The following is a 26,759-nucleotide window of genomic DNA, read 5'->3' as shown; positions in this document are numbered from 1 at the left end:
AGTGGAAAGAAAAAAAAAATGTATAAGCAAAAAATACGCAAAAAGCGCTCACGCGGCATGTAAAAATGCGGGCATACCACCTTGCGTGTGCAAAATTGCACTTTTTTATACTTCCTGATTTGCCGTTTCGCACGACATTCCTTACGCAGCACTTCGCGCAAAAGTCTCTCTTTTTTTAGGAGGGGCTCTTTTTTTTCTCCCTTTTTGAGAATTAAAAAAGAGAAAGGGATATGTTCTCCGTCTGTTAAGTTCGGATTGCAGCTGTGGCTGGTATTCGAATTTTATCCTTCTGCACTTGTTCTGTGCAGTACGGACGACGATTCGCCGGCACGCACGCACACCACTGGCAGTATGTTAATTGTTCATTTTTTGGGTAAACATTTTATATGTGATGACACGAGTTCCATTTTGGTGGCAACGAGGTTCGCATTTATGTATGTGCCCTTTAGCGAGAATGACAAAAGAACATACTTTTTTTTTTTTTTTCACAACAAAGTTAGTGTTAACAATTTTTGCTAACCAATTTCGTGGAGCAAAAAGTTAGCAGTTTTTTTCCCATCATAGAAAAAAAAAAAACAAGCGATGGTTATGTGTTGAAAATGTGTAAGAACAATGACCCATCTAAGTGGTTAACCTTTTGCTGCTTTCCCATCAAGAGTCATAATAATTTTTTTTTTCTGCTTTTTTCTTTAACCGCCAAATATTATACGTAAAAGAAGGGAATATTTGCTTGCACATTGATTTATCATTACGCGGTGTGCGAATGGCACAAAGGAAAGAGAGTACTATTTTCCAAGTGTACATTCAAGGAGGGGTGAAGAAACTACGCTCCATTTGTGATTTTATTACACCCCCCTGCATGTACCTAATCGTATGTTATGCGTATGAGAACGAGTCTGTTCGAGAGTCTACAATATGCGAACGGTCGTGCGTGTTAAATTCAATGGGGGTGGGAAAATGTGGAGCGCAATTATCGGAAAATTTTTCCACTAAGGGTACAGAAAAGTGAGTTACCGCGTGCCTTTTATCCCTGGTGTGAACTGTTGGCCACATGTACATTAACTCATGGGGGGATTTTTCCACGTGATGTGTTTGCCACTACACCATTTTGTTGCGTGGACATGAGAGGTGAAAATAGTTGAGGGGGGACTTTTACATTATTCTGTCATCCCTCTTGATGGAAAAAAGAAAAAGGAAAAAATAATAACCCCCTTGGTGAATCTCTTCAGAACACACCTTATATCTGCCAAAGGTACCCCTTGGCAAATTCGTTGCAGGTGAAATGGCGGAAATGGGAAGAACCAAATAAGGGGGGAAATAGACCTATGCGAATAATATGCGCATTTGCATAGCGGAAAATTGAACTCCCTTGTGGTATGCTAAGCTACGTCCAACACTTCTCATAAACAGATGGAGTAAAGATGGGCGAGGGAAAACCACACATATATATGCCCAGGCGGTTGGTACAACGATATATACTCCAGTTAAGCTGCCCTGGCAGAAATGGCATACCCCCCGCGGGTAATCCCTATGCTGGTTAATCTGTTTAGACAAAGTTGTTCACTCAGGAATAGGAGGTTAAAGTGCGCGAAATTCGCTGGGAAATTTTTATTCACCTTTTTTTTTTCAAGAAGAGAGCCAACAGGGTATAAATTTGTCGGTTGGCCCATTTGTCCGTTTGCCAACTTACCGGTTTGCCCATCCCCCCACTTACGTTTACGTTCGGGCATATGGGCGCAAAAATACGCTACGCCCGATGGGTTATAAGCTGGGCAAAAAGTACAACCATATAAAAAAGCAAAATGATACGAAAAAATAAAAAAAAGGGAAAAAAAAACATTCCACGGGATGGTTAATGTTAGTAAATAAAAAGTAATGCCTCCACTAAGAAGAAATGATTAAATAAAAATAATCTCCTGTAAGGGACGATTCAGTTATGTAGTTTGTTTTGCGATTAAAATTGTTCGCATATAACGTGGTTCACGGGCAATATATTATTGGGCGTACCGCAAAGGGATACATTTGTATTATATATGCGCGGGGGCTTGAAAAAAAAAAAAGGGCCACGGGCATGACACGTATGCGTAATGTTTAATTATATGCAAAAAATGGATACGTAAAAATATAAACGTATTATAGTACCACATTTAAGCATACCATATGATGCAGGAGCTCCCATCAAGGGGAATAAGCCACTAAAAGCGCATGAGCAGTACGCATAAACTGAGGCGCAGGTTTTATATATTAAAAAAAAAATACGATGACAGTTACGGGCATTTATGCGGCATATATATAAACGGGGGGCAAAAAATAAATCACATAAAATAAGCACATATTATATTTTTATATCGTACATTTAAAAATTGCGCGCCGTAATTAATGTACATTATTTATCGGCATATATTACCAGCTTGTGCTTGCTATATATTATAGCGTACTGTACTGCACGTACGGTCCGCGCACAGTTTGGGCCCCTATTCTCGCAAATATTGAGCGCCAATTTTTGAAGCGCGAAAATATATGAGCTATGTTCAGCTCCTTCTTAACCCAGAAGCTGCGGCGCTTTAATTCTGGGCACTCAAATATATTGCCCCTCTAATTATATATTGCATACATTGCCATTCATTACTCATACTATGTATTTTTTAAACGTAGCGCATGTAATGTAAGCACGTAAATACCTCCGTCCCAGTCGCGCCCGCCTCAACACTTCATTTTTTAAATACCCTCTGTTTTTCATAGCGTATTTTGAGATGCAATAGGAAGGCATCAGCTTCACCTCGGGAAGCATACGCGACCGTAGCGCGACATAGTGAATTGAATGTACGTTTGTTATACTATATATACCGCGTAAGTGTCGCAAAAAAAAAAAAAAAAAAAAAAAAAAAAAAGCATATACGTATAATCCATACGTAGCGTACGTAATATAATGAGCACAAAATACCTATTTCTTCTTGCGCAGTGCTTAGTAATATATAATATTGTGGCGCGCTCTTAAGTTTTTGCGCATAATTTGTACGTACGGTTTATTTTATATATCCTTTTTACAAACGCAAAGGGTTAATTTTATTTATATATATTTTTTTTTTTTTTTTTTTTTTTTGCCTCGTCATCATTTACGCTTTTTAAGATAAAGTAATGCACGACGTGCCCGTAATGTATTCACCATTTGTGCGATTACGCAAAGATATTACTTAAAAAATTTTCTGCTTAATGCTTCACTAAAAAGATGCAGCGCAAGTATATTATGCATACGCAATAGTAATACATATACAAGTATATATAAATACTTACGTATAAATAATATATAGTAATTATATAGTAATAACATATAAGCAACTTATAAGTTTAATTATATACAGAACATGATATTCGTAATAATATAATCAAAAACGTGAATTGAAAAAAATAAATATATTTAAAATTATTTAACGAGTACCAAAAGAATATTTTACTTTTCAATTGAAAAAAGTATTTCCTCGCTTTTTTTTTTTTTTTTTTTTGCTTTGCCTTACGTACTTTCATGCAAAACAGGTAAGAGACCTTCATATCGCCAGTTAATATACAAACGCTTATGCGTCATTTGCTTGCCAAGTATACAAAAGTACATTGAATGAATTGCCCCCCACTTAAGGGCTGACGCGTATGCTACGTATATATGTATATATGAACGCATGAACGTATGTACGTATATATGTTAATATACTCATCCTTATGCAAGTACGTGTCCCCACCGAAGGAGTAAAATCCCTTCACGCGTCCCCACTTTAGCAAAATACACGCAAAGAAGCATTTTCTTTCGTTTTTTTAAAATTTACATCGTACACTTTAGTGGCGCACGTTAGCCGTATACGTTGCCATTGCTCCATTCATAGTTTTCTTCGACGACACAAAACGTGAATGCTTTTTTTCTTTCCCTTCCTTCCCCCTTTCACAGTGTACATTCTGGTATCCGTGTATACACGATTATGCGCGTATTTATCAAAATTGCAAAGTTAGGCGAACTCCCAATATACAAAAACACATACTCTCTCGGTAGTGGTCTTTAACGCATTGAAGAGTTTACCCTCCGTATGCACTTATATACGTACATCTCTTTTATATTAAAAAGTGTACGTATAATATTTGCGCCCCTCTCGCTTTAAAAAGTACCCATTTTAAGGTGTGCGTATATTACGCAGCGCTACTCTCACGGAAAATTCCCGAGTTCACGCCCCTCTCCGACCGTTTAAAGCTTTAAGGTGGTCATCACATAATCGTACGCAAGTGCAGAAGTATACACAGACGTATACATACAAAAGTACAAGCAGTCGCATATATAGCAGGCACCCCACTCAAAACCATGGATCCCATGAAAAAATTTAACGGCATGAAAAATATGGGAGGCAAGGAAGTACGCAAACGAAGAAAGAACAAGAAGGATCCACATGCACCAAAAAGGTCTCTATCTGCATACATGTTTTTCGCGAAGGAAAAAAGAGCAGAGATCATAAGTCGAGATCCTGATTTAAGCAAAGACGTTGCAACTGTTGGCAAGATGATTGGAGAGGCATGGAATAAATTAAACGAGCACGAAAAGGCTCCATACGAAAAGAAGGCACAGGAGGATAAAGTGAGATACGAAAAGGAAAAAGTGGAGTATGCCAAAACGAAAATGAAGGCATAAACATAACCCACATGGAATTTTACGAAAGGAAAAATACATGTGTATGTGCATGAACATATATGCACGTACTTATCTGCACGGACGCGCGCAACGCTGAAGACGTAACGCAAATCATGCGGATGTTGGCCTTCCCTTTTTTATGAGGGCCACGTAAAGTGTAACCTTTCAACAGCTTAAAAAAAAATTCCACAAATGGGTGTACATATAATGTGCAAGCACGAGTATGTTCCCGTACGAACGTTTGAGAAGAAACGCAACATTAGCTCTCAGTCAAATTATATCATACGAAAAAAAAAAAAAAAAAAAAAAAAACACACATGGAATTATACAACAGATTACATATACATATATCCACCGACAGGTGTACTGATTTTTATTGATATGAATGCGCATTTTAAGCAGTTGATAGAAATTTAACAAAGCGTGAATAAAAAATGTAGAATATGTTTAAACATATATTGATACATCAGTAATAAGTGTACGAAAGAAAACAAAAAGAAAACAAAAAAAAAAAAAAAAAAGAAGAAAGAAAAATGACGAGGTATTTTTTTTTAAAATAAAATATGAAAAATTGAAATACAATTTTTCATTATTTTAATATTCTTCTTTTTTTTTTTTTTTTTTTTTAAAGTTATATAAAAGCAATAACGTTTTAAATTTTTCAAAAGTTATAATTTTTTTTTATCCATGGTGTACAAGTACATTAATATAAACAAATAAAGTATGGTAAATAAGATGAATATAAAGTAAACATGCATTTTTATGTTTACTTATTTAGCTATCCCCATTCCATGTGTATCGCATTGCAGTTTCTTTTTCTTTTTTTTCTCTCTTTTTTCTTATTTTAAAAACATTATAATGATCAAACATATGGTACATCTTTTAGTGCACACATCAAACTTATTAAATTAAGCATTGCCTTCAAAAAAAAAAAAAAAAAAAAAATCATCTTTCTTCTGCACCGCAACGGTTTTTCTACATGTTACTTTTCGTGTTGTGTTTAAGTTTACGGACCTTTTTGAGTTCTTTATGTTGAGTGCTCCAAGGAGGGGAGAGGGTTTATTAGCAGTGTTTAGCTAGAAGGGCACGGCGCAGTTTTTTTTAAATCTATATAAGGCATCATATGTTGGTATGTGCACGCTTTATATTATGTGCCTAGCAACAAGGAACGTGACCCTATAACCGATTGGGGGGGTCTGCCATAAAGATAAGAGTGACTCAATGGGGTGTGATAGCAACGGGGGAACGTGAATAAACGAATGATGGGAAGGAAATCAAATTGATTGGAATTTTTTCATTCAACTGTTGGATGTAGTCTGCCACAAAGGTGAGAACCTACCCACGTGGAGCAACTGCGTTAGGGGTACAACTTCTTCGTACGCATGAGAAGGTTTTGCAAAATTGCATTTGACCATATGTACGCGTGTGCATGGGGGGGACGGGGTCGACTCGGTCCTACTTACTGCCTAGCGAACGACGTCCTCGCTCAGTCGTATAAAGTTATATAAAACTACGCAGTGCACAAGTGTCCTCGTGTGGGTATGTGCACATAGGAACGACCGCTTCAAACGTTTCACTTTTTTATAAAAAAGGAAAACCTTATTTTTACGATTCCTTTAACCATTCATGCTAAATTCGCGCAAAGTGGGAAAGGGCGGTTTGGGCAAACTACGAAACTGTTAGGCACATTACAGTGGAACACAATTTTAAAAAAAGAAAAACGCAACAGAAGAATACGTAAGGCGTAACAGGTAGCGCGTAACAGGTAGTGCGTAACGCGTAACACATAAGTAGGCACAAGCATAAAAACGCTAAGGGGCACGGAACAAAAAAAAATATATTCAGTACGATTGATACTAGCAGTAACAAAAAATAAGACTCAACGGTTTACAAAAACTTTAAAAACCTCGCGGAAAATTATAACTCGAAGGTCATTCCATCTCGCCGTACAAATTATGCACTTTGGAAAAGGACAAATGATTTACGAAAAAAGAGATTGAGATGGGGGGAAACGGCGACCAGGGAGGGGCACGCCCAATGGGAAGAACGCAAAACATAGTGGCACAAAACAAAGTAAAAAACTGAACAGAAACAAGCAGAGCTGGGGGGGTGGACAAACGATGCTCCTAATTTCTCAGAGAAAGGAATATGTTAATTTCGAGGGCCTTTCTTCTATCAGATCCGGTGGCCTACAAGGGGGGCATACGCGTAAGTCTATTTAAATGCATATACACGTAGGTAGGTGCACACATGGGTATATGGTAACAGGAACATATCCACACGCGCTGTCCTAAACGGCTACAACCGCATCGCTGGGCCCCTTACTTTCAAATTTTTGTATCGTATGTTGTGGTTCATTTCCTTGGTCTCCTTTTTCAACAGCTCCAAGAGCGTGAAAGCCTTGGTAATTCCATGTTGCTTCCCTATGATTTTCACGTTTCCCTTTGGGAATGAAAGGTGAACGGTGGGTGATAATGGAGGGGCGGGGGTGGATCAATAGGGGGGGGTACCAACACCGCAGGGTAGCGGTTTAGCACACGTCTACGCGTAACAGCGTAACAGCGCAACGCTGTGTAGGGGCATATAGCAAAAACGGAGGAAACTTTCTTTATCAAATGGACGTTTACTGTTTTCATCCTTTCAAGGCATCCGGCAACATATTTTTGTACGTTCTCTGACTCAGTCTTGACAAGTATTTCGTAGCAGTTTGACTCCTTCATTTATTCCTTTCTCTTTGGTGGCTTCTCCCCGTCGGGTTGGTTTCCAAAGGAGTGTTCGCTACGTCTGGCGAGGAATATATACATATAAGCAAGTACATATATGTACATATACCTATAAACTGTACGTATGCGTTTTTTTTTTTTTTTCCCCAGCTTGGTAAGCTACATTTGTGAGAAAGTCTTATTCTCTTTGGAAAATTTAACACGTCAGTTGACGCAAAAAAAAAAAGAAAAAAAAAAAAAAACTTTCACATGGCTCATAAGGAAAATGATAAAAAATGGCGTTTTCCAAATTGTCGGACTTTTTTTCCCTTCGCTAAGAAGTTGCGTTTTCGCCAAGAAGGAAAAAACGACGCAAGGATATATGCGAATCTACGACTCCGCAACTGTCGCACTACCGCACTATGCGTAATACAGTTATATAAATGTTGTACATTAATATATTCCAGTGCGCTGTACGCTGGTATTTCTTCACCTTTTCGGTTATGTTATTCCCATGCTGTATGCGTGGGCATGCTTATCTTATACACGTAAACGGGTAATTGAACAAATGAAAAGTGAAAATTTTTCCCACCAAATTGTTTAGAAGGAATAGTTCAAACGGTCAAATGAGCAATTGCAAGCCTCCATTTACATTTTGGCCAATTTTTATTTTTACGCTTATGGCAGTTTCATGCGCCAAAGCAGCATATTTTATTTTTTTTTTCCGCTGAACTAATTGGGCGTGAATAAAGCCAAGCGGCAGATATGTTTCATTTTTAAGGTAAGAAAAAAAAGGGAGCCGTTTTTGATGAAAAATTGAGAACATAAAAAGGATGTACCAAAACAAATGCGCACTCAGATGAGCGTGTTTTAAAAAGTGGAAACAAATTAAAAAAGTGAAAAAAAAAAAAAACAAATACAAAAAAATTAACTTTGAAACAGGGATGATAGAAGGACTTCCACAAGTTCGGGGTTGTCCATATAATCGTAGGTGCTTTCGATTCTGCTATCGCGCGGTTCCGGAAGCTGCAATTTAAAAAAAAAAGAAAAGGGAAAAAGGGGCATATAAAAAAAATGAAACAAAAATTAACAAATGGTATTGCAGAGATACGTGCGTACATTCCCCCGCACACATTATCAACACAGGGATGTGCAATCAAGATGAGTGACGACCGCTTTAATCACGTAACGCGCGCCACAACAAGGGCATGCCGCGCTTATCCGCGTATTTATTTTCGTACCATGAAATTCACTAATTTGGGAATGGGGTCAAAGGAGATTATTTTGCCCTTGTTCACATGCTTGCTTTCATCTGAAGGGGAATAAAAAAAGTACACGTATTAAAATGTGTAATATTATGCATTACACTGAATATATAAAATGGGGGTAAAAAAAAATTGCGCAAGTGCACACAAGGCAACAATTGAATTTCCTCTTTTTTCTTGTTACATTTTTTTTTTATTTTGTAAATTTGCCGTTGCGATTTGAGCAATTCACTGTCTTCCCTGCGTGGAAAAGGTGTGTGTGGGGGGGAATATAAGTAAGCATGTGTGCGAATACGTTTACGCTTCTGCGATGGTATGTTATGAAGAACACAGTGTCGGTAAACGCACAACATGCGCTGGTCATTACTGATTATCCTTCAAATTTTGGATGGCGTTCAGGAGAAACTTCTTATAGTAAACCTAAAGGGGGGAGTGAAAAATGCGAATGTTATAGAGTTTCGCGAAAGGGGAATGTACAACGGAGGTACTGCCTAGCAACATAATTGCAAATAAAGAAACACACACTGAGCGTGCAGTAGCTGCTCATCGTCCTCACCTCATCGTCGTAAATGTACTGGTTCAAGCTAAAATTTGATTCGTCACCGTAGAGACGATCGTAGAGCCCTTTCCCTACAACGTGATAGTTTATTGCCTGTGGACAGGAACTCTGAATCAGGGAAGGCAGGTCAAACATGACTTGACTGATTTGGGAAGATATGGGCTGCTCATACGTTTTTAAACTTTTCACTGAACTTATTTTTGTTATTTTATGCATAATGTCAAAAAAGTTTAGGCACATTTTTTTGGAATATTTAAACCACGTATCAATTACTGAAAAGAGTTTCTTTTCACTTTCGGTGGTATCTTGCTCATATAGTTTTGTCCTATTTTCGAAAAAGGGTTTATCATCTTCATCACAAATTATGTTCACTTCGTTGTATGCGTCTTTATTTACTGGAATATCTACCTTGAGGAATTTATTTTTTAGCAAATTATGTAACACGGTTAGCAGTTCACCAATGTCGTTTTTTAATTTTTCTTCATTAAGCTGTACATCGTTTAGCGAATCGTTAACGTTGGTGCAATTTTCTGCGCTTTCCAAAACTTCGTTTTCATTTTTTTTTTCTTTCTCTGCTAATTTTTCATTATATGCAACGAATGGCAAAAGGGGCATTTTATTGGACAGGCACAAAACCTTCTGCGTTAATATTCTCGTTCTTAGTAAAAATTTATATAAGCTAACTTGTTCTTTAACTTGATTGGCTATTTCTTCTATATCACTGTAGTCGTTATTCAGTAGGTCAGAATTATCGTCTGATGAGTCTACTTCCTGTTCACTTCCATCGTAATGCTTTTTTCTCTTCTTTCCCTTTTTTTTGTAGTTTTTAATTTCCAGTTTGTACAGCTCATCTAACTTGTCCTTTTTTTTGTCGTCGTTTTTGTTATTGTTCTTTTTCTTCCTCTTCAGTAGTGATCCCTTTTTTAGCTTTGCTCCATTGTTCTTCTTAACCTTCTTTGAGCTTCCTAATTTTTTTTTCTTTTTTGAAGCGCTGTTTTGTTCTAATGCCATGCTTTTTGCTTTTTTTTGTTCACTACGATTGGGGGCATGTTTGGATGTTTCTTCTTAAACGGGAAAAAAATTGCATACAACTTTGCGAACATTGCGAAGGCGTGTTTTCATTCTTTTTAAGAGTCATATCCCAAGATGAAGGATTTTCCAATTTTTTTTAAACTAGCTTAACTGTGATTTAAACAATTATTTTTTATTTTTTTTTTTATTTTCTGTGGTTCCCTTGTTAGTTACGCGCTATGAAGTGCAGGAAAAATTCCGATGCGGATGCCACCAACGTCATACAATTTTGAAAATGTGAACGGCGCGTAGTGCAACGTTGTTAAAATATTCATTCGAAATTTGCTGATTTGTATCCAACATTTATATAGCAGGGAACGCGGAGTTTCTTCCTCGCGGAAAAAAAAATGAAATAGGTTTTGTTTCGTTTCGCAGGGAGGGTGAACTGCAGGAATGGTACATATTATGTGGCTTTATATGCAGGTCAAATGTGAATCCCTTTAGTCTGTTGCTCCTTTGGACGGGTAAATTATACGTGCATATAGGCGGCATTGTAATTTTTTTGCAAATGACCGGACTTTTCGCAATGACCGACCCCCCTATGGCCAAAAGGTTGGCTGAAAATGATTGATCCATCATAGAAAGAAAGGCAAAAGAATGGGGAGAAAAATAAAAAGAGAATTCTACCTCCACGGTGTTAGTGCTTTGTAGCATTTCCGCTTAAATAAGACTGTGCGATGGGTTTTACCGCAGAGCGAACGTGTTGACCTTATATTTATCTCCATTTTATGATTCTTAATGATTAATCGCCGAAAGGGGGGGCTACATCCTTACAAAATATGTGCCTGCACATATGTATATTTGCACTTTTGTTTAAAAAAACGCCCTTGTGTAGAACTTTATGTTCTTCTTTTCACCTGTGCAAGTTTGGTAAATGTGATGAATGTTTTTCCCCCTACTATGTGATTAGCGTGACACAGGAATTTTGTTCCCGATCTGTTTACAGTCTTTCCACGAGAACGCGCATTTTCGTTATTTCATCGATATGGATAAGGTTAATCACTTAAAGTTATATATCTCCTCAAAATAACCCAACTGACACAATTTCTTAGCTGCATTTTGCCCCCCGCAAAACACAAAAGTGGCATTATAAAAGCTTCAAAAAGGTAACCACAATTTTTTCCCCCTGAAAAGACGAACCAAATTTTTGTCCACATCAGGTAGCTTTTTTTGCATTCAAAAAAAAAAAAAAAAAAAAAAAAAAGTTAATTATGAAAAAAGTTATGAACCGTTCATGTATTTTATGGACAGCAAAAATTCGCTTAAGGGAAACGAAAAATCCTGTTTTAATGCAAAGGGGGGATTTTATTATATTCACTAGCTTAAAAAAAAAAGAGGAAATAACAGACCCCCTTTCGCAAATCATAGAAAATAACAAGTTCAATATTTCACTCTTAAATGCCATCATTTGAACGATTTCGAAGCAAATACGCACATGCAAAAGAATTTATTGTATTTTTATGTAAAAAAAAAATTACATACAAAATTGATATTCCTCCGTCATCCCGTTGTGTGCAATTGTACTCACACAATATACGCAACATATGCCCTGATTAAATTGTAGTTGCAACTGAAAGGAGGGAATAATACCAGCGCTCGCAAAAGTCGTAGGTGGGGGGACACAACTTCGCGTGGCATACGTAAGGCCTCTTTCAAACATCACCATATGGTGGGGGCGCGCATAACTAAGCAAAGTGTATATGACAAGCTGGACGGAACTTTTTCCCCCTTTCGCGCTCTACCCTTTATACAATTTTCTTCACATCATTACAGAGGTAAGCGAAAAAGATCTACGCAGATCATTGGATAAATAAATGAGTGAATAAAGTGATACACACATTTGCGCAGAAAAATATTACGCCAAATAGACAGTGCCGCTATGTTTTGCTGTATAGGCGAAACAGACCTGTTTAGTTACCTTTTTAGACGGAACATGCATAATCCTTTTTCTTATGGTTGCTTTTTTCTTTCAGCATTGCTCATTGGATATGTGCCTAAATATGTGGCGGCCGTGTGTCAAAATTTCGTAACAGTGCGTAAAACTACTGCGCTGCAACGATAAGGTGTATTATGACAAATGTTCACCGCCATAGTTCTGTTAAAATGTACACTTATTTTCACGAATAGCCTTTTTTTTCTTGCGCACCTTGTACACACCTTTTTTTTTTTTTTTTTGTTAATTAGAAGCAAGGCATCCTTTTTATAACATTGCTCGAATGGAGGTATTTTATTATTTTTTGTTCTTGGCAAATGCTATCATTTACTTAGTTTAATTTTGTCACCTTTTGGGCGTATGTTTGTATGGGGCAATTTGCATATAAATATTTAAGGGTGTGGAAAAATCCCCCGCATGTACATTCGCACGTTTGACTGTTCCGTGTGAGCACATATATATGCACATATTCACGCTTGTTCTTGCATACATTTCGCCGATTTGTAATTTTTGTGAGTGTAAATTGGAAGGAGGAATTAAGAAAAAGTTACAAAGGTGATAGTCGTAGATCATCGGGCTGAAAAGAAAGAATAAACACAGCCAAAAAAAAAACTGCGATCATAAATGAGTGTATTGGAAATGTACACCCGCGATTAGAGCAGTTTTAGGTGAAATAAAGTTACAGGGCGGGAAAAAAAAAAAAAAAAAATATGCCATAGCAGAGCAGAATAACCAGCTCAAAAAAAAAAAAAAAAAAAAAAAAAACATGACATAACATAACATAACCCGTTTGATGAGCCTCCAGTAAGATATTTCACCAATTCGTTTGTTTTTTTCTACAGGAAAAAGCAAAAGAGCACAATTGTGAAGTGCAAAAATTAGTTGTACATAATACCCCCATCGCGGCAATGATTTTCTTTAGCCTCATGGGTATTAAACATTTCAACTGTGCCTTCTCATAAATTTCGACAAAGCGGTTGGTAAATAGCTGTACGTATGCACTGATGCATTGACGTGCTTACTCCTTGGAGCATTGAAGCGTTGTAAGGCTCAAGCGTGAAACACTGAAAGACGTGAGATCCAAGTAAAACAGATCGTGGAAGGAGGATGGCGAAACAGAGGTTGACGGCCTTGGATATACGGGCGATAATCACCCTGTGTAAGAATATCATTGTCGGATGTGTGGTAACGAACATTTATAATATTTCGAACAAAATTTACGTTTTAAAATGCTCGAAAAAGGAGCAGAAGTATTTTTTCCTGGTGGAAGCGGAGAAGAGAATCCATATAACAGAATGGAAAAGAGAAAAGGATGTGATGCCATCGGCATTTACTATGAAATTAAGGAAGCATCTGAGGGGTAGAAAAATTACCAACATAAGTCAATTGGGAGGAGACAGAGTGGTTGACATTCAATTTGGCTTCGACGATAAGGCATGCCATTTGATTGTGGAGTTATACATTGCAGGAAATATTATCCTCACGGATAGTAACCATAAAATATTGTCCATTTTAAAGAGCAATGATGCGATAGGAAAGAAATATAACGTTAATGATGTGTACAATGTGGAGGAACACACATCCATCTTGCTGCACAAAAATTTGGAAATAGTCGACATGGAAAATGTAAAGAAAAGTATCAACGAAATAATGCTCCTTTATAACAATGTCACTTTGGAGGGTGCTTCTTCCGTATGTAAGGGTGTAATAGTTGATGAGGGGGGTATTGCCTCAATTTCGCATGAGTTTCAAAATGGCCACGTGGAGGACAAGAACTTTGCGTTGACACAAAGTAAATCGATTTTGGGTGAACGCGGCAAGGGTGTAAACGAAAATGCCACAGTCAGCAAAAAGGGAAGTGTAAAGAACGGCATTGAGGAAGAAGCAAAAAATAAGGGCAAAAACAACGCCAAATTGAAAAGCGCCAAACATGTGGACGATAAAAAGTCGGCAAGTTTGAATAACAAGTCGAATAAAAAAATGAGCACCCCCATTTGTAGCGATAATGAGAAAAGTAAAAAGATGAAGAAGCTTAAAACGTTGACTGATTTAGCTAGCAAGCTTATTGTGTTTGCCCATAGTGATCTAATTGTCCATTCGTTAATTGCATGTGATGTGAATCCTTCCGATTCGTTGGAGAAATACAGCTTGAGTGACTTAAGCCAGATTTTGCTCAAAGCGATAAATGAGGCGCTATCCGTGCTGAACAGTTTTAGCAGCGAAGGGAGTTGTGTAAAGGGCTACGGATTTGCCTTAAAGGGTGGTGCAAAATGTGAACAGGGGACAAAAGCGGAGAAGAATAAAACCGATGGTGGGGAAGACAAAAATGGTGAAGAGGTCACATTTACGGAGTTTTCCCCAATTATTCTGAACAATCATAAAAATAAAGTGGAGGAAAATAAACTGGAGGTCGTCCATTTTGATGATTTTAACAAATGCGTAGACACCTATTTTAGTAAAATGGAATTGTCCAAGTATGACAAACAGCAGGAAGTGATTAAGGTTAAAAAATCTCTTACCAAAATGGATAAAATTAAGTTAGACCATGAGAGGAGAATCGAACAGTTAGAGAAGGAGGTCAGTTCGTTGAAGAAAAAAATTTCTCTCATTCAAATGAACGACGAATTGGTAGAGCAAGCCATACAGTTAATGCGTGCCGCCGTGGCGACGAATGCCAATTGGGAAAAAATTTGGGATCATATTAAACTTTTTAAGAAGCAGAATCATCCCATAGCACTGCGGATTAGCTCAGTCAATTTTAACAACTGCGAAATGGAGTTGCTATTAGATGATGGGGAGGGGGATGAACAACGAAGCGATGACCCCTCCTCCAGTGGGGAAAATGAAGAACAGTTAGAGGGAAAAGCGTCCAACAGGGAGGCTGCAACAAGCAGCAGGTTCCCTGTTACGATAAATTTAAACAACTCTGTTTATGGAAATGTAGAAGATTATCAGAAGCTGCGAAAGAAGGCAGAAGAGAAGATTAGGAAAACGAAAATATCCACCAACTTTGCCGTAAAAAAAGTGGAGAAAAAAAAAAAAGAAAAAGAAAATAAACAAAAGGGAAAACATAACAAGACAGTTGGTCAAATTCAAAAGTTAAGAAAAGTCTACTGGTTTGAAAAGTTCCACTGGTTTATCTCGTCGGAAAATTATTTAGTCATTGCGGGGAGGGACGCTCTACAGAATGAAATATTATTTAGGAGGTATTTCCAAAAGAATGATGTTTATGTGCATGCAGATATTCATGGCGCTTCTACTTGTATTATCAAAAATCCGCATAAGGACATTCCCATTCCGGAGAAGACTCTGTCGGAGGCTGGCCAGCTAGCCATTTGTAGAAGTTCTGCTTGGAATAATAAAATTATTACTTCTGCTTGGTGGGTGCACTATCATCAAGTTAGTAAATCGGCTCCGACGGGGGAATACTTAAAAACGGGGTCGTTTGTAATAAGGGGGAAGAAGAACTACTTGCCGCATGTGAAGCTGGAAATGGGACTGTGTATAATTTTTCAGGTGGACAATGCGCTGCTGGAAAATAATGAGGAGAACAATTTGGACGACACGCAAAGGAGCTTTGAAAATGATGGGGAGAAGGCGAACAGGGATGGTGATCACGAAGTTGTAGGGAATGGCGTTATGAAGCATGTTCCTATGGATAACTGCACCGGAGGGGGTTGCATCCAATCTGGTAATCCTTACACCGGTCCAATGGAAGGAAGCTTCATCCATGGGACATTTCTTAGTAAGGGTAGGCAGCCGCACAACAGTGGTAGTAGGTCCGGTGAGGGTAGCTCCTCTTCAGCATCGAACAGGTTCTTCGAATTGCAAGATTCCCCAGAAGGTACAAAGAATGTGAACTGTGTGAATAGTTGCGTTGCGCCAAATGTGCCATGTAGGGGGCATTTAAAAAGGTGTGAAAGGAAGAAGAGACATTTATACAACCGTTTTGTTGGCTTCTTCGGTCCGGGTAGAAATAGAAAAAATCTGTTGAAACATAATTTTGAGAAAAAGTTCGATCGGGTCTTTCCCATTTTGGAAAAATTAGGAATCGCATACAGTTACGATTATGTTTATGTGAAAGGGTTGTTAAGGTGGGTGGTTTCCAATTTGTGGTCCGATGAACATAAATATAGAGGAGTCTTCAAATCCCTCATGCGTAGCAGAAATGGGCACTTATCAGAGTGCGGCATGTGCACCGCTTTGAAGAGGACTTACAAAAGGTTGCTGGTCATAATTTTCAACTTTTGTATGTATTTCTTTCTGGATAATTATTACCACGTTTCGAAGGAGCACACATCGTTGGGGGGGGGTATTTTTCGCCCATTTTTCAGAAGGTTAAAAGGTGTTGTAACTTTTTTTGTCACACATAAAGGGTTTGCGCAGAAGGGCAGTTACACGTGGCTCAGTTTATATTTGAAAGGCATCCCAGATATGGTGTGCACGCGTAGGCATGATAAACCGTTTAAAGGGTTGGGGGGTTGTACGAGGATGGTCAGTAATGGGATGGAATTGAAGAAGTTTTTTTCTTCAGGGTTTATGAATGGAGGGTCCCCCGAGCAGCTTAGCAGCAACCGTGTGAAGGATTATTTGTTTGAAGGGGAAAGAAGGATCCCATTTATTTTTGTCGATTGCATGGTGTACGGGGCGCCCCCTGTGACCTTCAAAGATGAGGACTCAAATGGTTCCGAGTCGGGTAAGAAGGTAAAGGTGGGAATGGTCACCCCATCGTCGGTAAGTAGCCATGAGGAGAAGAGAGAGTGTTACGAAGAGGGGGAGAAAACAAAGAAAGTTTCCTTTGTAGGGGATGATGGTGACGGTCCCAAATTGGTGAGACCCACACGATCGCGCAAGGGTACGGGGTTTGTAAAGATGGACGTGAGTAAGCTGCTTCAGGAGATAGACGAGGAGGAAGAAGGGGGGGTAGACGCAACCGAGGGGACAGGCACACCCGCCAAAGTTGCACTTTTCAAAGCGGGGGAGAGAAAGGGTGAGAAGAAGAGTGTCACCTTTACGTCCGAGGATGACTCCGTTGGTGAAGAAAAACAATCCCCGTTGAATGCGCCTAGACCAGTGAGGTCACGCAAACCAACAGGATTCGTCAAAATGGATGTTACCAAATTGTTGCAGCAGATAGAGAGTGAGCACAGTTTTGAGGATACGGGGGAGGCAAGTGAAGTGAGTGAAGGGAACGCCGTAACGGAGGTAACCCCTGTAGGTTGTTCAAATATCGCATTTAAGGAGGACGGAGAGGAGGGTTTAACACGGGAACAGAAAAATGTGACGTTCTGCGAAAGTCCGCGTAGATCTAACACAAGAAAAAAAAGTGTATCTTTCAGTTCTGAGGATGAACACATCTACGTCGAAAGGCAAGAGTCGCTCAAAGTGCCCAGGCCAGTGAGGACACGAAAACCCACAGGTTATGTTAAGATGGATATGAGCAAGTTATTGGAGGAGATAGAGAATGAAGAAAAGTCCGACGAGGCATGTGCTTCTGCTGCAACTGATCCAGCTGATGTAGCTGACTCAGGGGGGGTTTCTGGCGATACGGAAGGAGTGAGCCATGTGGATCATCTGAATGGTTTCAATGCAGAGGAGGAACATAAGAAGGAGACGCCAAAGGTAACTATCTCCGAGGGTGCATTTAGAACCGATTTGAAGAAAAAAAACGTGTCCTTCAATTACGAGGATGTGTATGTGCAAGGGGAGAAAAATGAATCGGCGAGTGCGCCCAGGCCGGTTAGGTCGCGCAAGCCAACAGGATTCGTCAAAATGGATGTTAGCAAATTGTTGGAGGAGATAGATCTAGAAGAAAAATCTGATGAAGGGAAGGAGGACACAGAAAAAATGGAAACACAATTTGTGGCTGCCACTGACACGACCCCAAGAAATGATAAAAAGGAAAAAAAAGTTACCTTCACTCCGGAGGGTGGAAAATCTGTTTCCGTGAAGGAAGAAGAACCGGTGAGCTTTTCCAGACCGGCAAGAACTCGTAAAGCAACTGGTTTTGTCAAAATGGATTTGAGCAAGCTGCTGGAGGATGTGGAAGGGGAGGACGATGAGGATGCCCAAGACGGAAGTAGTGACGCAGGGGTGGCACCAGAAGGGAAGAAAATTTTCGACGACGAAAATGGTGACGATGATGAGGATGATGATGAAGGAGGATGTTATGAGGAAAGCGAAGAATCGGAAGAGAGCAATCAATCGGATGAGAGCAATCAATCGGATGAGAGCAACGAATCGGACAGCGATGACCAAACGGATGGGGATGGAGAAAACAGTGACAGTGATGATAGCCACGATGAAAACGTACCATCCAGTGGAAATAAACGTGGGGAAAAAGGAAATAATGAAAAGGGAAGTTATGAAGAGGAAGCAAAGAATGGGGGGGGAAAATGTGGAAATAATTCAAATAAGCAGAGTGAAAATAAGGCCAAAAAGAATGACATGAAAGAACAAAATATTTCTGTTAACAACGGAACTGTGAAGGACCAAAAAAAGGATAAGGTAATGAAGCGGCAAAATGGCAACAAAGGGGGAACGTGCGAACGTTCAACGAAGCAAATATATATCCAATTTTTTTTTTTTTTTTTTTTTTTTATTTCAGAGTTGTGTGCACCTGTTAAGAGGAGCAAGAACGAAAAAGAAACGGATGAAGAAAAAGTACCGCGAACAGGATGACGACGAGGAGGAAAGGCAGCTACACATGAAGATAATTGGGGCAAGAAAGGTTAGCGAAAAAGGGGGACGAACATACGCATGCAACTGAGTGTGTGTAAAGTGTGTATTCCTCTTTTGCATTATGATGTTACCACGTCGTTCCGTTTATCATTTGCTTTTCCCCGCGACTGTTGATGCAAATTTTTGGAAACCCCCTTTTGCAGATGAAGCACGAGATGGAGAAGGCAAAAGTAGAGAAGCTGGAGAGTAAGGCCGTGGAACAGGAAAACAAATATAAGAGCCCCAAAGAAGTCACCATCAATTTTGAGGAAATAAATGAGGAAGAAATGAAGGTACAAAAAAAAATACATAAATATGTATACATATATATATGTGCGTGTGTGCACACATTTAGCGAATCCCTTTGAGGGGGAAATAGGGGGAACCCCGATGGACGCACGTTTGTAGCGTGAACAAGACTTCAAACGAAAACCAACTTCCTCCCCTCCTTCGTAGGACAAAATGAGCGAATTAAAGAAATTGGTGTGCACCCCAAAGGAAGGAGATAACTTGGTATTTGCAATTCCGATGTGTGCGCCTTATTCAGCCATTCAGGTAATAATCCACCAGCCGTTTGGCAGAAAGTGAATGTGGGTGTCAAACTATGCGGCGTAACCACATGGTTATCATTTTTTTTTTTGTTGTTCCTCCCTCGTACCTTTTGTAGAATCAAAAGTATAAGGTGAAACTGGTCCCCGGAAATGCCAAAAAGGGGAAGGTTGCCGAATCGTGCATTTCATACTTCCTGAAAATGTCAACCGAAGAAAAGGAAAAGGAGCTCATCAAAAATATATCGGTATGGCAACAATAAATTTTATCCACCCAGCTTTTTACTTTACTACGATGAGAGGGGATCTTATTTAACGTGTTGCATTAACAGAGGGGGGCAAATAAACCCTGCGCAGTTGTCTCTTTTTTATGAGCAATTGCCCCGCTTCTGTTGCCACATTTTTATTCGTAATATTTTCCAAATGGGCCATATGGTACATTTGGATGTGTAACAAATGAGTGCCTCCTATTGATTAAGCAAACTTTGCTGTAAGCGTATGGATCTGAGCGAAATGGACTTAAATGGATGCTCACATGGGCATCTCTCATTTTTTTTTTTTTTTTTTTTTTTTTTACGTGCAGGTGGACGAACTGGGAAACTGCATTATAACAAATTCGACCCCAGATTTGAAGGAGTTAAAACCGGCTACGAAGCATAATTTTGTGCAAAAGGGAAAGGGGAAAAAGGCGAAATGAGAAGCTTTGGAATGTGCTTAGATGATTACGTGCCCTGTTGATCGTATTTTCGACCCAACGGGATTGAATTAGTCGTGCGTGTAACTGTTGATTTGTTTACATAATTATATATCGAATTATATATGTAATTATTTTATTTATTATTTTTTTTTTTTTTTTTTTTGTCGCGTAGACACGTTGACGTGTTGACGCTTTGCCAAATTTTGCGTGAACATGTGCAGCCATTCGTTTAAGTATCCTTTTTTAAAATGTGGAATGCGTATCACGGCGGGTGAAAAGCCTCTATTTGCTTTACCATCAGACACACCTTTGCTTCTGCATGGCAGAACTAATCGTGCAAAAATGTGTACCTTCAACTGCAACCGTGTGGTTTTGCGGCGTGTATATATGACATATATATATATGCTTACATATATGTTTGCATGTATACATACGTTTATGCATTTTCGTTCTTTCCAAAAAACGGCTTAACACGTGAGCATATGCAACTACGCACGTGACCCTCGTCCAGCGCATGACGTTACATAACCGTAGTGGTAAGAACAAAAAAAGAAAAAGAAAAAAAACACGTAAATGGTAAATGTGCGCCGTTCTTTTTTTTTTTTTTTTTTGAAACTTTTTTCCACAGAAATATAACATCGTGTGCTCTCATTTAAACAAAATTGGGGACGATTGTTCTTTTTCGTATATGCCCCCAACCCCGAAAAAAAAAAAGAGAAAAAGTAAATTAGTTGTAAGAAAGGAAAATTTTTTACTTGTTATTAAAAATGTAAGAAAAAAATGAGAACATAATAATAATCGTTTTTTTTTTTGTAAACATCGTTGTGGGTTTGAACATGCCTCTATATGTGATTAATGTATACCCAGTTTGGGATCCCTTACTTTTTTTTTTGTAAAATAAATTTATTTTTCATACCCAAGGGTTGCCAAGTTTTTGCAGTTTTCCCCGTTCGCTTGTAATGAAAAAAGGAAAAGGGCAGAGTTAGCATAGAGTGGGCAAATGGGCGAGCAGGAAGAAAAGAGAAAAAAAGTCGCTTGCGTGTCAATCTGTTGGGGAGCCGCGCTGGGATGATCAGCTGATCAGCTTATCGGTTAGCTTACCCAAGTGGACACGTCAGCTTACCGACCAACACAACGTAACCCCGTGAGGCGATAACAAGATGATTCGAAGAAGGTACAAAAATTTCAACGACCCCCGAGACAGCGATAAAACCTTGAACCTATGCTTCCTGGTTCACCCGAGTTACTACACAGTGTTGGAGTTGGAGGAAGAAGAACTCATAAACAATGAAATACGAAACAACTTCCTACAGGTTGTGAGGAAAATTCATTTATATGACAAAACGGAGCCAAAAAAAAATTACAAAAAAACAGATAGCTCAGCCAGAGAGCTAAGTTCTCTCAGAAGCTGGGAATTATTAAAACACACGTATAAATTTAGGATGCCCGTATTATTTCAAAATGTGGAAAAATTTAATTTGCACGAAAATGAGGTGATTAATTACTTTTCGATAAATTACTATGCGAGGAAAAAAAATTTAGTGAGAAATAATAAAATAATGGCAACAGTAAATAGGGACAGGTGTTTTATCATAGACACGGATATGATTTACTCCATGACCCCAGAGCACATTGCGAAGAATATCGGGCGTAGCATAGTACCAGTGGGGAAAAAGGTACTTAGGAGGAGGCCAAGGGTTAGAAGGGACAAGGGGATACTTTTCTGTGAAAGGAAGAGAAGGCGTTACAATGAAAATGTGTTGGTGAGGGAAGACACCGGGGAGCCGCTGCTTGGTGAGAAGGAAGCAGAAGAGGCCCAACTGGAAGAAGTACCGACGACACAGGGGGAGTCAGACAAAGTGCTAATTTACCTGGACCCGTTTTGCGGGGCGGGAGGAAATAGCCTAAATATGTCTCACGTTTTCACCATCTCCTCAGACATCGAACTTAAGCGGGTAAAGGAATGCCAACATAATTGTAAATTTTATAATAACAACGTAGATTTTATTGTGTGTGATTTTTTTAATATAGTAAATTCATTTAGGGAGAATACCATCGATGTAGTTTTTCTGAGCATCCCGTGGGGAGGACCCTCATACAAAAAGGAAAAATATTTTAAGTTAGATTACCCAGGGGAGAAATTATCTGTATATTCCTGTTTGAGGGAATCCATAAAGTTAACAAGAAATGTAATTTTTTATTTGCCTCGAAATGTGCGTATGGTGGATTTGTATGGGTTGTTCTGTTACTACCAAAAATTGGCCAATGGAAAAAATAAATTAAAAAGCGGAAGCATATCGAACGAACTTTTTATCGAGCTGTATTCCAACAGAGTTAGGTGCTCAGTAGACGAACAGCACGACAACAGTATGCAAAATTTTCACTATTTTTTTAACAAGCAGGCAGACATGCTAGGTAACGAGTTCAACATTGGGAAGCAGGGAAATTTGTTCAGCATCAACATAGATGAGTGCAACCAATTTTTGAATCTGTCAAAGGGACAAAGGGAGAAGAGGTCCACTGGGCAGGTGCAGGATATTTACAAGATTAATGTTAATGGGGAAGGAAACAGCGAAGGAGACGCAAGTGTCGAAACGACAGGGAGCGGTAACGTCACAAATAAACACACCCCTTGTGGCAGGAAGAAGAAACCAGCGTCCCTGTGGAAATGGCACAACACGTGCATGGTTGTATACCTGGGTAAGATAACCAAAGTGCTGAAAAAAGAAAAAACGATCAATTATAATAGCATATACTACCTGCACAAGGAGTTATCCAAGTGTAACATGGAAAAGGTGAGAAAGAGAGGCGAGGCGAATTTTTCCCTATACAGATTATACAGATATTTATGCAGTGAAAAAAAAAACGCCATTCAGAATATCACGAGGAAAGTTGAACAGAGAGAAATTTATGTAAACGAAAATGAAAGAACGTACAATATTTCAATTAATCACAGAAATGTCTTTTTGCTAAATTACTTTATCGATAAGAAGTTAAACGAACTAATGAGCAACATTTTTGGCCTTTTTTTTAAAAATGTAAAAAATATTATGGGGTTTGAAAAAGTCAGCTTTTTAAATAAAGTATTCATTAACGTGGGCAATTCCGTCTTTAGCGCCTTGACGAGAAAATTAACAGCAGGAGATAACGTGAAAAAATATGAAACGTATATTTATTCAGACATGTTGGGTAAAAGTTGCGGGCTACACGTAATAACAGATTATTTTAACATGATTTTGAGGGAAATTAAAAAAGTGATGATCATTCTGTTTGGCATTTATTTGCACGACATCAGTTTTATGAAATATTTTTTTAAATTTTACAAGGGAAAAGTACCAATAAAAAAATTGAGAAATAAAAAAAGTTTGAAAAATATCCACTATAGTATTGTTCGTCTTCTGTTCAAATTTGTCCTCTACATTACTTTGTTTAAAAATGTGCTAAGCAATAATATCAAGTTGGAGGAATTTTTCAGCAAAAATGTTGTAAATACGGGGTTGCAGAATTTATTGGAATATTTGGACATTGCAAATAGGGACTATAATTTTATTAAGCAGAAAAATAAAAAGGACTTTTCCTTTTCATTTAAAAAGTTAATCAAAAAATTTATTACCCTTTCTGTTGACGTGGAGATTAACGGAAGGGTGATACGCACGGAGGAGGTTACGAATCTGTACTTCCGCTTTCTGTTCAACGTGTGTAAGCCGAATGTTCTGCTTCACGAATTGCAGAGTAGTATTAGCGAAGACGAAGATCAAGTAAAGTACTACCAGTGGCACTTGTGTCTATCCACGGTGAAATTTTTCACCAAGCAGTTTTTTTACAATACGAATATAACGTCCTTCCTGGATTATTTCAATTCGCTCATTTATTTCTACTTCAATCAGATGTATGTTTTGTCCAAGTGTGAGCAGAATTATTCAAATTTGTTTATTGCTCGTTTGAGTAATTTCCTCTACGACAGTTTTTGTGTAAAAATTTTGTAGCACCTTCACAGGCACAGCGCGGGTGGCGGGAAGCTATTAGTATCTTCTTATTGCATAGTGATATACTTGTCTAGCATGTGCATCCACTAATCTAGTATTATGCATTTATTTTTGTAGCTTTTCATCTCCGTTTGACCGCTCAGTAGATGCGGTCCCAGCATGCGCCACTTTTTCCCCCGTGTAGAACTGCAGACGGATGTATTCCTAGTTCTGTACATTAACATTTAGTAAGTGGTGCCCATACCTGTAACTATAAAGAATGTTTTTTTTAGTAAATCGCCTTTGAGTTTTTTCTTTTTTTAACTCTGCTATTTTTTGTTTTCCCCATCATACACTTAACACAAAAGTGTTAATTAACATTCGAAACCATAAGAACGACTATGCTTGTACGACGTTCCCCTTTTAGAAGTTCGCAGGGATAGTGGTGGTGTTAAAAGTGGGATTTTCCCCGACCATGTAAAGCATAGAATTTGTTCAAAATTGTTATAAAAGCGGGAGCACCAGATGTGTGCACATGAGTACTTTTTTGTGTACACATCTAATGGTGTTATGTGTACACTTGCAAATGATCGCTCTACCCCGTTTCCGTTGTGCTATACACTGACCCGTTAAACGGGGAAAATAATTTGCCAAAGTGGTGCAACATGTAAGTCATAGGGGATGCACATTTTTAGTACCCATGGGGAAGTTATAATGTAGATATGTGCGCTCCTCCATATTAACGTCTGATTGGATGAAGCAGATCTTGCGAATAAAGAAAAATTTAACAGTTAAGAAAAAAAAAAAAAAAATAGGGGGCATCACACTGAAGTCCGCGTTATACATAAAATAGTGAAAGTGAAAAGATTAATCGAACTGTTTCTTTAAACACCTCTGGGTTGATAAGATGAAACGCATTCCTTGTGAGCGCCCCCACCTTTAAGGAAGATGAAGATACCGAACCCCCGCGTTTATTTGGACGTTGCCATAGGGGGCAGGAACGCTGGAAGGCTGATATTTGAGGTGAGCCAGGAGTTAACCAGAAGGGGCAGCCCCAAAAAACAGATCGAAGAAAGAAAAAATGGGGGAAGAAAAAAATGGGCGAAAACCACGCACCTCCCCAATTGGAAGCATAACTAATGAGGGTCTCCTTTTCCCACCTTTGCAGCTGTTCATGGATAAGTTACCAATCACCTGTGAAAATTTTCGCTGCCTCTGCACAGGTGATTACCTCACCGGGGGAACGGATCTTTTAAGAAGAAAGAAGTTGGTGTAAATCGTTTTATTCTTCCATTTAGCAGATTTTTTTTTTTTTTTTTCATTCGAAGGTGAGACAGGTCTGGGCTACTACCTGAAACCGCGCTGGTACAAGAACTCCCCCATTCATAGAATTGTCACAGATTTCGTAAGGCACCAAAAATTGCTACGACAAAAATATAGCGACTGAAGGTGCACTTGTGTAAACCTCCCCCTACTGATTTGTATGTATATGTTGACCTCAGTGCGTCTATCCAAAAATACGCACGTTATGTGTACTTTGCACCCTCCTCCCCTGTTTTCAGATGTTCCAAGGAGGGGACTTCAATTTTGGGAACGGCTTTGGCGGGGAGTCCATATATGGACAGTACTTCCGAAACGAGAAGTTCATCTACCGTCATTCGAAAAGAGGTCCAACGGGAGGAAAAACGAACAAAATGGCGCAAAACGGATGACACTTGATTTAAGGGTCATTCCGTGGATGGAATTTTTTTCGCTACATATTACATATTCGTAGAAACTTCCTCATTTTATTATTCCCACGTAGGGATGTTTACATATCTGTACCCATCGAACGCTTGCTTACATTTCCCCCACCCCCACTACCTGCAGGTGTGTTGTCCATGTGCCAGACGAGGATCAAACATACAAATAACTCCCAATTTTTTGTAACCTTTAAAAGTTGCCCTTGGTTGGATAAGAAGCATGTGAGTGGGAGGGGATAGCCCTAAGGTGTTTTTTTTTTTTTTTCTTTTTTTTGAGAAATTTCTCGAAATCATGTTAATCGATTGATTTGTTCATTCCCCGCAGGTGGTCTTTGGGCACCTGGAGTACGGATTTGACACGCTTTCATTTATTGAGGAACAGTCTACCCTAATTGGGAAGCCGAAGAAGCAAGTCTACATTTACAACTGGTACGGTTTCGGTGTAGTGTCTGGGGGAAGTGACCTTCTCTGGCGTGTGCAATTGTGTGGAAAGCACACACAAGTACATTCCAGTGTGCACGCGGATTACACTCTTCCTAATGAGGAACCTTCATTTGGCTAATTTACAGCGGGGTGATACCACTGGATCGAATCAAACCCAAGTCGCAGGCGACGTCCGAGGATGATTACGTCATACCGGTAAGGGGGGTAAAAAACCCACAGTCTGTTCTATGTCACAGCATGATCTGTATTGCCCATACGTAAGGCGTTTTCTTATTATGGAGAGATACTTCTCTCAAATGTGCGTTTACTCCGCTCCCCTTGCAGGATATAGAAATGCCGCTGCTAGAGCGGGACATCCATTTTAACGAAAATGCGGACTTCAGCGAGTTGAAAAATATGTACAAGTATAGCAAGCGCGTTTGAGCGAAGAAAGGAAAAAAAAAAAAA

General features: G+C 39.0%; 6 protein-coding genes across 6 annotated transcripts; 4 read left to right on the top strand and 2 right to left on the bottom strand.

Annotated features, from left to right (window-relative positions):
- Nucleotides 1–4,342: 4,342 nt before the first annotated feature.
- PCOAH_00006580 (Uncharacterized protein) lies at nt 4,343–4,666 on the top strand (the record flags this gene model as incomplete). Its single annotated transcript, XM_020057468.1, has 1 exon — nt 4,343–4,666. The coding sequence occupies one exon, from the start codon at nt 4,343–4,345 to the stop codon at nt 4,664–4,666; it is 324 nt and encodes a 107-aa protein (XP_019913283.1).
- Nucleotides 4,667–6,792: 2,126 nt separating this feature from the next.
- Nucleotides 6,793–7,386, bottom strand: PCOAH_00006570 (Uncharacterized protein; the record flags this gene model as incomplete). The annotated part of the gene is made up of 3 exons (XM_020057467.1): nt 6,793–6,855; nt 6,992–7,108; nt 7,294–7,386. The coding sequence occupies 3 exons, from the start codon at nt 7,384–7,386 to the stop codon at nt 6,793–6,795; spliced, it is 273 nt and encodes a 90-aa protein (XP_019913212.1).
- Nucleotides 7,387–8,146: 760 nt separating this feature from the next.
- On the bottom strand, nt 8,147–10,203 carry PCOAH_00006560 (Uncharacterized protein; the record flags this gene model as incomplete). Its single annotated transcript, XM_020057466.1, has 5 exons — nt 8,147–8,394; nt 8,610–8,680; nt 8,818–8,873; nt 9,001–9,053; nt 9,190–10,203. 5 exons carry the CDS (start codon nt 10,201–10,203, stop codon nt 8,296–8,298), a joined length of 1,293 nt encoding a protein of 430 aa, XP_019913316.1.
- A 3,100-nt stretch (nt 10,204–13,303) lies between these two features.
- PCOAH_00006550 (Uncharacterized protein) lies at nt 13,304–20,293 on the top strand (the record flags this gene model as incomplete). Its single annotated transcript, XM_020057465.1, has 6 exons — nt 13,304–18,703; nt 18,804–18,926; nt 19,081–19,209; nt 19,373–19,471; nt 19,584–19,712; nt 20,048–20,293. The coding sequence occupies 6 exons, from the start codon at nt 13,304–13,306 to the stop codon at nt 20,159–20,161; spliced, it is 5,994 nt and encodes a 1,997-aa protein (XP_019913021.1).
- Nucleotides 20,294–21,321: 1,028 nt separating this feature from the next.
- On the top strand, nt 21,322–24,147 carry PCOAH_00006540 (Uncharacterized protein; the record flags this gene model as incomplete). Its single annotated transcript, XM_020057464.1, has 1 exon — nt 21,322–24,147. The coding sequence occupies one exon, from the start codon at nt 21,322–21,324 to the stop codon at nt 24,145–24,147; it is 2,826 nt and encodes a 941-aa protein (XP_019913116.1).
- A 762-nt stretch (nt 24,148–24,909) lies between these two features.
- On the top strand, nt 24,910–26,746 carry PCOAH_00006530 (Peptidyl-prolyl cis-trans isomerase; the record flags this gene model as incomplete). Its single annotated transcript, XM_020057463.1, has 8 exons — nt 24,910–25,149; nt 25,295–25,349; nt 25,455–25,531; nt 25,689–25,794; nt 25,996–26,090; nt 26,194–26,297; nt 26,438–26,507; nt 26,637–26,746. The coding sequence occupies 8 exons, from the start codon at nt 25,075–25,077 to the stop codon at nt 26,733–26,735; spliced, it is 681 nt and encodes a 226-aa protein (XP_019913173.1).
- Nucleotides 26,747–26,759: the final 13 nt, after the last annotated feature.

The sequence above is a fragment of the Plasmodium coatneyi genome, chromosome 4, assembly GCF_001680005.1.
Source record: "Plasmodium coatneyi strain Hackeri chromosome 4, complete sequence".
Classification (NCBI taxonomy): Eukaryota; Apicomplexa; class Aconoidasida; order Haemosporida; family Plasmodiidae; genus Plasmodium; species Plasmodium coatneyi.
Note: the sequence above shows the minus strand (reverse complement) of the source record. Positions and strands in the feature narration are given on the sequence as shown.